Genomic DNA, 11331 nt, shown 5'->3' with positions numbered 1-11331 from the left:
AATAACATAATAGTTTTAATTTCCTGTTTGTTCTGTTGTGGAATGAGCCTGTGTGTAGATTCAAATAAGTCTTACAGATTTATTTGGCATGAATATGTTTCCTCCCAGGAATAGAAGATAGAAGGAGATTGAGGGAGAAGTGTTTCCTATTTATTATCAAAATTTAGTACCTACATCTTGTTTTCTTCTGATTTTTGTTTGGGTAAATTCAGATTTCTGCCTGGTCTTCATCTAAACTATCAGCTCAGAGAAAAGGGGAAGAAATGAAAAGGAAGGCAGATCCCTGGAATTCTAAGAATTATTTCCATTTTTTAGCATTTTCACAACATACTGAGAGGTTGTAGGGCTTCGTTGACTGCTAGAAATTTGCACTCTTCTCCCATTCTTCCAGGCACATGATCTCTCTCTTTCTCTCTCTCTCTCTCTCTCTCTCTCCATGTATTCAAGGTCTGTCCAGAAAGTATCCAGCCATTATTAATATAATGAGAATGCTTACATGGCTAGATACTTTCCGGACAGAGCTCATATATACATGTATGTATGTACATTCTAGAATTAGAATCATGGAATCCTATGGAAACAATTGGGACATTTTTCAAAGTGAGTCCTGTGGAGTTTTGGGGTTCTTCAATGAGGGACAAGAAGAGAAAGACTAGTAGAAGGTGTCAGCTCTATTTTAACAAGATTTTTCTTTTACTTTCATAAATTGGAATTTCATGAAAAAATTTTTTAATGTGTTTCAGAGCTTGAAAAAAAAAAAAGAGGTTTCGTGCCATGCCCACAGCCCACCTGGAAGCTCAACGTCCTTGGGCTGTCATCGAAGGGTTCTTTGCCTGTGACTTCTTACCATAGCCTTTGGTCTGCATATTAAAAATCCTTAATGAGAGGGACCTCAATGTCATACTTCATTAGTGCCATTATTTAAGGCATTATAAATTCTTATATAAAAATTCAAAGATTAATGTTCTTTAACTGGTCTTGAAAGACTGGACTGGAAAAAAAAGAAATAACTATTAATAGTAATCAAGCTCTCAGATCATATTCCAGCCTTAAGAGTTTTATGGACTAAGCCTCAATTTCTTGCCGGTAAAATGAGACGAATAAAACATGTCATGTTTTCTTTACAAGGAATGATGCTAATATTATAGATGTCAAATAAAATGTTAAATTAAATAATGCAAGGAATGTACGTAGAAGTTCTTTGCAAACCAGAAATAAAAGTATATAATATTTTTTAAATTACAAATTAATCATAAAATAAGAAATACATGTCTTACGACCAAGTGCAAAAGTGGGCACTAGTGGGTATTAATTTCATACAAGAAGCACATTTAAAACATTTCTCTTTCACGAACATATTTTAATTCTAAACTTTCTGGCAATTTCTATCTACCTCTTAGACTGTAATCCTCTTCCACTGGACTCTGGCTTCCTATGGACAAAAACTGCTTCCATAGATTAAAGTGTATGATGATAATCATAATTTGATCATCTCTGACCTATAAATATGGTACTTTCTTATGGTTACACCTACTAATTCAGCTTTGTATTTCTAGCATAATTTCTAGCTGCAAGTAGAAGTTAAAGAATTGTCGAACTGAACTATTGAACTGAACTTGGAAATAAAGCTCCTTTCAAAATAATTCATCTTCAACAAGAAGTAATAGGTAAATGTGTTAGAAGTGACAGGAATCAAATTGCCAATGATTTACTTTTCTCTTTCCCCTCCCAGGTTTCCGGGATAGGTATGTGCAAATAAAAAAATGAAAGGAGACGGAGCTCTAACCTGATTATGGATTTGGGAGAAAGATTACTCAACACACAAAGGAAAAAATAAACTGGTGGACAGCTCTCAGGAACGATGCCCTTTTGTCACAATTTACTTAATATGTCCTGTGTGAAAAGCAACTGGTCGAATGACATCCGTGCTTCCCTGTACAGTTTAATGGTGTTCATAATTCTGACCACACTGGTTGGCAATCTGATAGTTATTATTTCCATAGCACACTTCAAGCAACTTCATACCCCGACTAATTGGCTCATTCATTCCATGGCCACCGTGGACTTTCTGCTGGGGTGCCTCGTCATGCCTTATAGTATGGTGAGATCTGTTGAGCACTGTTGGTATTTTGGAGAAGTCTTCTGTAAAATTCACACCAGCACTGATATTATGCTTAGCTCAGCATCCATTTTCCATTTGTCCTTCATCTCCATTGACCGCTACTATGCTGTGTGTGATCCGTTGAGATACAAAGTCAGGATCAATATCTTGGTTATTTTTGTGATGATCTTCATTAGTTGGAGTGTCCCTGCTGTTTTTGCGTTTGGAATGATCTTCCTGGAACTAAACCTCAAAGGAGTTGAAGAGATATATTACAAACGTGTTCACTGTATAGGGGGTTGCTCTGTCTTCTTCAGCAAGATATCTGGGGTGGTGGCCTTTATGACTTCATTCTATGTACCTGGATCTATTATGTTATGTATCTATTATAGAATATATTTTATAGCTAATGGGCAGGCAAGATCAATTAATGATATGAATCAGAAGCTTCACTTTGGATTGAAAGAGAAATATGGAATTTCACAAAGCAAAGAAAGGAAAGCTGCAAAGACATTAGGGATTGTGATGGGAGTTTTCCTAACATGCTGGTGCCCTTTCTTTGTCTGTACAGTCATGGATCCTTTCCTGGACTACACTATTCCACCCACCTTGAATGATGCCTTGATTTGGTCTGGCTATTTGAACTCTACATTTAATCCAATGGTTTATGCATTTTTCTATCCCTGGTTTAGAAAAGCACTGAAGATGATTCTATTGGGTAAAATTTTCCAAAAAGATTCATCTATGTGTAAATTATTTTTAGAAGCAAATCCATAGAATTATTATATTTTACTGTTGTGTAAGAGTTGGTCATTATATTTATGAACACATGATAATTTACCCTCCTCCCCCTCCCACCTGCCTGATTCCTCATGAATGTTACTTCCGTATATGGGTGTGCACTGTCTAGAGAATGGGCATGCTTGTAGCTGTGACTGTTGGGGCAAAGGCAATTTATGTAACCAAAGGGTTTGTACCCCCATAATATTCTGAAATTAAAAAGAACACATCATGATTAACTACATGCACCAAAGACATGGACGTTTTAAAATCAAGTATTAATATTTGAGTCAAATTATGATGCTTATATCTCATTTCCTATTTTTGTTCTAGTACATTTTAAACACATGGGTTATTTTTTAATTTGGTATAGGGTAATACAAGTTGCCGCTAATCACTTCTAGTTTCAAAACTACTTTAACTTTTTTCATCTATGAGACCAGTTTGTCAAATTTTAAAAAGGGAACACAAGCATTTGGAGAGTTTTTTAGACTTTACAGGAGATTAATGTGGTTTCCTTCATTTGCTTCCACACATTCCTCCTAAGATTATTCCTAAATGTTTTGTACTTTTCCTGGGTGTGTTTTGCCTATTCTGAATAAATCTTTTAAAAAACCATTATATTTTCTATGTAATCATTATTGTTGGTATACAGTAAAGTTTATATTAGCTTTTCAGTTGACTTGTTTGGGTTTTCATTATACATAATCATGTTATCCTCAAACAACGCTAAGTTTTATCTCCTTTCCGATCATTGTGATTTTTATTCACATCCCTTACCATACTTCATTAGTCAGCATTTCTAGAGCAATATTGATAATGGTGATGAGTCATCCTTGTCTTATATTTATTTTAAATTACTATTCAGATTTTAATATTGATTCCACATTTTTCTGGGGACAGGTTCTTGACTCAAATAATTCTATATTTTTCACTCAATACTAAAGCCCTTATAGCCTATGTTTCTTTGTAGGCTCTGTTTTTAATACTCGTAAGAAGAAATAACCAACCCTGTCAGCAAAGCAGGAAGGAAGGCCTGCTTTGTCTTTCCATATTCCCAGCTTTACTGCAGCTTCCATTTCCTCACGCAGAAGGTATTTTTCTCTTTCAGTTATCCAAAGACCATTTCCCAACTGGGATCCAACTAGTTTTTGAGAATTTTCCTATCCCAACTAGTTTATCGTCTGTTGGAATTGCAATGAAGAAATTGGCCCCCTGCCTCTTCCTTTAACTAAATAGGTGAGTAGATAATCCAAGCTAAAATTTTCAGAAGGTCTTTCTCCAGGACTCGAATTTCTAGCAAAGGGATAAAACAGCGATCTTTAACAGAAAACAATGAAAACATGGAGGTGTCTATTTCATCCAAGTAATAAGATCATGGCCAGCCTGCGCTTGGTATTGTCAGAGTTCTTGCTTCCTAGACTCCAAAGCTTCCAACCTGTCTGTCCGCTTCCGAACTGAGTTATCCAGCCTGCCATGGATTCCATGAGTCCCAGATAGCCTTCCGACAAATTCTCTTTGAGAATAGCTTTTGATTGCTTCCACGGAAAGGACCTTAACTTGATATACAAGATTACGGTAAATACCAAAAAACCAATTTCAACACTACCCTCCTTCCCCAAACCAAGACAACTTCCAATCGAAATAGTCTCATTTTCCATTCTCCTCTTGGAGGAATAGTCACATAAATTTCCATTCAGAACCAGATAAAAAAGGTGTTAGCAAGGAGGTTTGTTGAAACTGATTTGTTAATGATAATGAATAATGTCATCTTAAGAGATCAGTGAACTGGAAGTTCCATTCTGATTTTACACTTGGTGCTTGAAGTCAATAATCCAATGTTTGGAGAGTTATAAATATTTGCCAGAAAAGTAGGTCAAACCAGCTGAACTCTAATCCATTATAGATTCTGTTGAGCCACAGTTTCCATTTCGTTGTACATTGTAAATGGGAGTGTGAACATTAAAGGTGTAAAGATACATGAAGAATGATAAACGTTTTTAAATTTAGCAAATGATAAAGTACATAGACAAAATGATTGCTTAGTAGTTGGGATATGCGCTCCATAATCTAGATGATGTAGGAATCAGATTACAGTTTTCTTTTTTCCCATCTTTTGCATTTTTAAAAGCTAAGGTGCATATTCATTTTCCAAAGTGTTTCAGCATAACTCATTGAGTGTGCATGGCCAGCTGTAAAAAAACATTGAAAGAAAGTAAATTTGTCTTTGACAGGTACTCACCCTCTTTTCCACATCCTTCCTCTTCCTAAAGCCCCTTCCCCAAGCTTCTAGGCTCTCAGTGAATTTAAGCTGCTCTGACATTTCAACTGGTCATTCCATTGAGGCTGGTTCTATTGTCAGTCACGTCAGCCTCAGCTTTTCAGTTGTTTCTGTCTTTGGTTTTCCCAGTGGAAAGACATCATTGACTCACACACATTAAAAAGTTCTCAGCATATTTGTAAATTAAAGTGATGCAGGAGTTTAGAAGTTAAGCTGCTGAAAATGATTTATCAATGGCAGGCATTCCTCCTCACACGTGTACAAGTCAGACAAGCAAAAACTGAAATGCTAAACTCTGAAATTTATTTATTGGTCAATGTGTTCACAATGCAATATGGTAAAGTAGTGTTTCTCAATCTCAGCTGCTCCTGGGGAGATTTTAAGGAATGTGGATCCTTGGGCCCTATGTCAAGAAGATGATCCAGGGTAAGGAGGGCAAGCCTGGGAGCCAGATGCCATGGGCTTACATTCTGGCTCCAGTATCTATCAGCTAGCATTTGGACAAAGTTACCTAAAAATTCCCAGTTTACTCACTTATGAAATGAGGGCAATAATATTACCTACCTCAATAGATTATTGATTATTAGATGAGAGATATTGCCTAGCATGGGCCTTGCACATAAAAACATGCAGTGAACATGTTATTAGTATTATTCCCTGTCATTTTATTGAAATGTGCCATGGTGGTGCTCACTCAGTGTATGCTGAGGTACTGCACACAGAGAAGTTGACACATGCAGACATCACATACCAGTTTTTTAAAAAAGGCTAGTGCATAATTACAGAATCCTCTTTCCTAAACAAATTTTATGATTACAATTATGCAAAAGGATAGCAGAAGGTTTATTCCAAGTTCTACAAAGAAAGAAGTAATCTGGTGACACATTTGTGCATTGTTAGTGATGTATCAGTTATTTGAGAAACTGGGGATTTTAATTTTAGAAATATTTGTAAAAAACATATATTTATATAAAATAACATAAATACTTATATTTATTATTATGCAGTGCATAATAGATAAATCTATGAATTGTAAAATTATAAACATAATTTATATATGGATATCTATCTGCAAAACATTGATCTATTACGTACCTATGTAATAAAGTTGCATGAAAACTTTGTGTAATGTCTGAAAAACACTAGTGTAGAGCAAAGTCTGAAATACTCTGGCAGAGGACAATCTCAGGCTTTGGAATCAGACCAGCCCAGGTTCAAATCCCAGCTGCCTTTGTAGTGCCTTCCTTTCCCTCCTGTGTGCCTTTGCTCCAGCAGTCTCCTACGCCTGAAATGCCTTCCTCCCTGCAACTCCTTCAGTGCAAATGGCTGGACAGAAACTCAGCTTAAAAGACTCATCTTGAGGATCACCTTTCCAGGAAGCATCTATAATCCCCTCAGGTCAGCTAGGTGTCTTTCTCCAAACTCCCCAAATATTTGATACCCTTTCTTGTCCATGCACTTACTAATTATGTTGCAATGTCCTCTGCCCTCACTGGACTGTGAATTGCACAAGTTAGTGTATTATTCATCTTCGTACTCCAGTGCTTAACACCACGCCTGCACAGAGAAGTCACTCGATGCATGTTTTTTTTAAGCAGATACATAAATAAGAGATAAAAAGATGTCCAAAGGGTTACAGGCAATAAAAGTTAGAGATAGGATTTGAGCCCAAGTCTGTCAAGAGGCTACAAACTCTACCCTCTTTCCTATCTCAAGAAGTGGGTCCAACTATGGGTAAACTATGGGGATTCACAGTTTTATCCCCAGCCACATTTAAGCAGATGTGCCCAGATGGATTTAATTTTGGCAATAAACATGTATTCTTTATTAATAGAAAATGGTTTTAAAAGCTGCTATTAAAACATATATTCTGAAACTAGGCTAGACTTGGCTTATGGTCTTCCACTGAGGCCTTCCACCTAGGCCTATGTTTGATGCTTTAACTGCATCAGAATTATTTGGGATGGTGGGACCGAGACTCAGAAATCTGCAATTTCAACTACTGACTGGGGTTCTTTGGAATGAATACATTTCTTCTAAGAATGATTGATTTAGACCTTTAAGAAAAAGGAATTCTAAATTTTTCAGTATATACAGTAGGGGAAATATTTAAGGGAATTATGAATACTACACCATATTTAAAACTGAGCTCAGAAGCCCTATGCGCTCCAGTGGGCAGGCCTCATTCATGGCCAGCCCCTACCATGGAGCCTGGTACAGGGTAGCTGCTACATGAACATTTGTTCAAGGAAAGGAGAGGGAAAGATATACTGATTGGAATGCAACAGTTTTAAACCAGCAAGGGAAAATATTATTTCTAAGGTTATTTCTTGAAATTTAGGTATTTTAATAATATTTTCTCAAACTAATGGTACCTTGGCAGTCTAACTCAGAGATTCCCAAATCCTCGCGGTCTGAGGATTAGTGTTGGCTGCCACAAACTTTTTACAGGTTATTGTAAAATGAGAAAATAAAAACAACATGGTCAGTTTTTCATCTTGGAAAACTTACTCAATTCAGTAGACTGTTTTTGTCTAAGATTATGTCCTTGCTAAACTTCCAGGATTAAGATGTTCTTTTCTTTTATGAAAATGTAGTAATAATAGACAGAAGGTTTTTAAAATGACCTTATTTAACAAAACTGTTTGCCCCTCTAATTTTAAAAAATGCTTATTTATAAAATCCCATAATTCACTATTTCAGCCTATTAGTAACCCTAGTAGCAAGAAAGGTGTTTTTGGCAACAATTTCTTATGGCAAGCTTGAAATGTACCAGGGAGGCATATAGTTAGCTGTAATCATTGAGGAAGATAAAGTCACAAGGATTGCTAATAATGCAGTCACAAGCCAGTGGAAACAGATGACAAAGCCAACAGCCAAACACAAGCAAAACAATTCTTGCTACCAAGAAAAAAGTTGGCCTTTTGACAGAGGAGCTTAATTTATTCCATGTAAGCAATTTACTGATAATTTTAAAATTTGAAATTATTCATTAAGGAACAAATCAAGTGAGTATTTAATTAAGAGTTTTGTTGTATCAACCAACCAGGGCTGAAGTATGATGTTAGTTGAATGGTTTTCCTGAGACTTCTGAAATCTTCCAGATAGGTGACTCCCTGTTTTTTGCTCATGATGCCAGATTTGTAAACATATTTACGTCAAATAAAAAGGTAGACTAAGGCACAAGTCACTGCTTTGCTTTTTTTTGCATCAGCTAAAGTTTTCTTTCTCAGATTTACACTTGGCTTTTGCTTAATAGTCTGAGAATTCCCCAAGCATTTAATTCTTCAAGTAAAGTTCTGTGATAAATGTTTTCCTATCTCCACTAAGTACAACTACTTCCCCAGTGACTTAGAATGTGGAATTATTTCCCATCATGACCAAGGCCAAACAGCAGATGTATTAATGATGCCCTCTGGTCTCTATTTATTCTCAAGTTTGGCAAATGAGAGCAAAGTGAGAGAGAAATGCTGTTTGAGTCTCTTTGGACTCATGGCTCCAGTTAACCAAATTGCAGCTTTGAAGTGTCAAACTGTGAATGAACTGAGGTGGGTGTTGGTAAATAGCTAATCAACACATTTAATTTCTTCTATTAGCAATTCTCTCAAGACTTTACTTTTAACAAACAAAAGGGTTTGCAAACAGTGATCTCATATACTTGAAATGAGTTGATAACTTTATTTTTAATTGGCTTAAAGTTTTCATTTTGTCTGTATATTCTCCTAAGCATAGAAAATTATAAAAAAGTTTGGGGAATAAGGAAAACCACATAGATCATCAATTGGTTTTCTTTCCATCATTTATATTACTAGGAACAAAAAAGCAAAACACAACAAAACAACATGAAATGCCATAGTAATGTTTGTTTTATTACCAGGTAATAGATTTGAGGTGGAATTACCACAATGCTGTGTTAGAGTATCTACAGCTAGGTTGTAGGTCAGTTCTACATAAAAAAAAGTGAAGTGAAAAATGGTGGTCATTACCTGGGTTACTGGATCATGTGAATTCTCTTCTTCATCACTTTTATTACCACCATCAAATAAGACCACAAACAAAAGAAGCCAGAATCCTTGCTTATGGTGTACCTGGGACCATATAGACCTGAGTTTGTACTCAAATACTGGTGATTATTGGCTGTTAGCAATGTTCAACAGCAGAACGCAATTTACTAAACCCTTTTTAAATTTCAGTTTTCTCATTTGTAAAATGAGTAATACATAACTTTCAGGGTTCTCGTGAAGATTTATTCATTCCTTAAATGTTTATTCATTCACATGACAAGCATTTATTGGGCATCTAATATATGCCAGTCATTGTGTTAGCTAGATGCTGAGAATACACATGTGAATAAGACCAGTGTTTTCTCCAACCCTGTGGAATTTTCATGGATATGAAATGAGGTTTTCTGGAAATAAAATGAGATATTTATCAAGTGTTTGAATAATGCACAGTACATAGATAATAGCACACGATCAATAAATTAGTTCATTATTATTATTTACAATTCGCTTTGCCATTGTCAGCCTGGTTTATAGTTGTAGAAATAGAATTTAAAAATATATTTCTGACTGTCAATTCTGAGCCAAGGTTACATCATGTGTCACCCTTTCTATTTTACTGATAAAGCAGACCCTGAAGGTCATTGTTGTGATCATATTCATACTGCCATTTCCTAGTTTCCCTTTTTGTCTGTTCAACTCACATAACTCACACTGGTATTTTTCCCTGTCTATTGGGTTCCTCTGTTTCAGCAGGCACTCAACATTTTATATGTGCCAAGCTAAACCAAATCATCCCATATTCGACCTTCTCCGCCTATGTTCTCTATTGAATGACATCATTATCCTTGCAATTGCTCAAGCTGAAAATCTGGGAGTAATTCTGGATCCTTCTCCTCCTACTTTCTACACCCAACCAAGAGTGGGTAATGCATCTTCATTCATGTCTTAACTTTTGCTCCTATGGACTCTGGATAAATCCCCAAACTGGTTTTCATTCCTGAAGTCTTAACCTCTCTAGTCCGTTCTCCACACAGTAGCCACTGATTCATCTACGGCCTAAGTTTACCCTGTCTTTCTGCTATTGAACATCCTTAAATGGTAATGTATTTCTTTTTGTATTACACCATGATGTTCAAATTTCTTGGCTAGCATAAGAGACTTCCTGTGGATTTGTCCTGTCTACCTTTCTGTCTGTATCTCCTGACCCTTTCTTACAAGCATATTTTTTTATTTGTATAAATTTATGGAGTACAAGTATAATTTTGTTTCATCTATATATTGCATAGTGGTGAAGTCGAATCTCTTAGTGTACCCATCACTGGAATAACGTACATTGTACCCATTAAGTAGTTTCTCATTATTCACACTCCTTCCACCCTCCATCCTTTTGAACCTCTAAAGTCCATCATTCCACATTCTACAACCATGTGTACACATTATTTAGCTACCACTTATAAGTGAGAACATGCTGTGTTTGTCTTTTGTGTGAGCTGTTTCACTTAACATACTGGCCTCCGGTTCCCTCCACGTTGCTGCAAAAGACATTATTTTATTTTTTATGGCTGAATAGTATTCCATTGTGTATATGTACTACATTTTCTTTATCTAATCACCTCTCGATAGACACTTAGGTTGCTTCCATATCTTTGCTATTATGACTAGTGCTATGATACACAAATGAGTGCAGGTATACTTCTGATATAATGATTTCTTTTCCTTTGAGTATAGCAGTGGGATTGCTGGATCATACGGTAGTTCTGTTTTTAGTTCTTTGGGAAATCTTGGTATTGTTTTCCATAGAGGTTACATTTCCATCAACAGTGTATCCATGTTCCCTTTTCTCTGCATCCTCCCCAACATCTGTTATTTTTTGTCTTTCTAATAATAACCATGATTGGTGTAAGATGATATCTCATTGTGGTTTTCAGTCATACCAAGTTACCTAAATTTCATGAAAACTCCATGCCTTTTCAGGACCCTCAGGCTTTGAACATCCTATTCCTACTCTTCAGAATGCTCTTCACCAAATTGTTTACTTGTTCTTGAAGCCTTACCTCAAGCAGAGCTCTTTTCTGAAGCTTTCCTGGTAGCATGCTGCTCAGGCCCAGGTGGCGTTTCATTCTCTGATCTCTGACAGCGATTTTCACATAATTTTACTATTGTGC

At 36.1% G+C, this 11331-nt stretch overlaps 1 protein-coding gene across 1 annotated transcript; it reads left to right on the top strand.

Annotated features, from left to right (window-relative positions):
• Positions 1 to 1845: 1845 nt before the first annotated feature.
• TAAR1 (trace amine associated receptor 1) lies at positions 1846 to 2878 on the top strand. The gene has a single exon (XM_012665172.1). It carries the CDS (start codon positions 1862 to 1864, stop codon positions 2876 to 2878), a length of 1017 nt encoding a protein of 338 aa, XP_012520626.1. The 5' UTR covers positions 1846 to 1861.
• Positions 2879 to 11331: the final 8453 nt, after the last annotated feature.

The sequence above is a fragment of the Propithecus coquereli genome, unplaced genomic scaffold, assembly GCF_000956105.1.
Source record: "Propithecus coquereli isolate 6110/MARCELLA unplaced genomic scaffold, Pcoq_1.0 Scaffold98, whole genome shotgun sequence".
NCBI classification, from domain to species: domain Eukaryota; kingdom Metazoa; phylum Chordata; class Mammalia; order Primates; family Indriidae; genus Propithecus; species Propithecus coquereli.
Note: the sequence above shows the minus strand (reverse complement) of the source record. Positions and strands in the feature narration are given on the sequence as shown.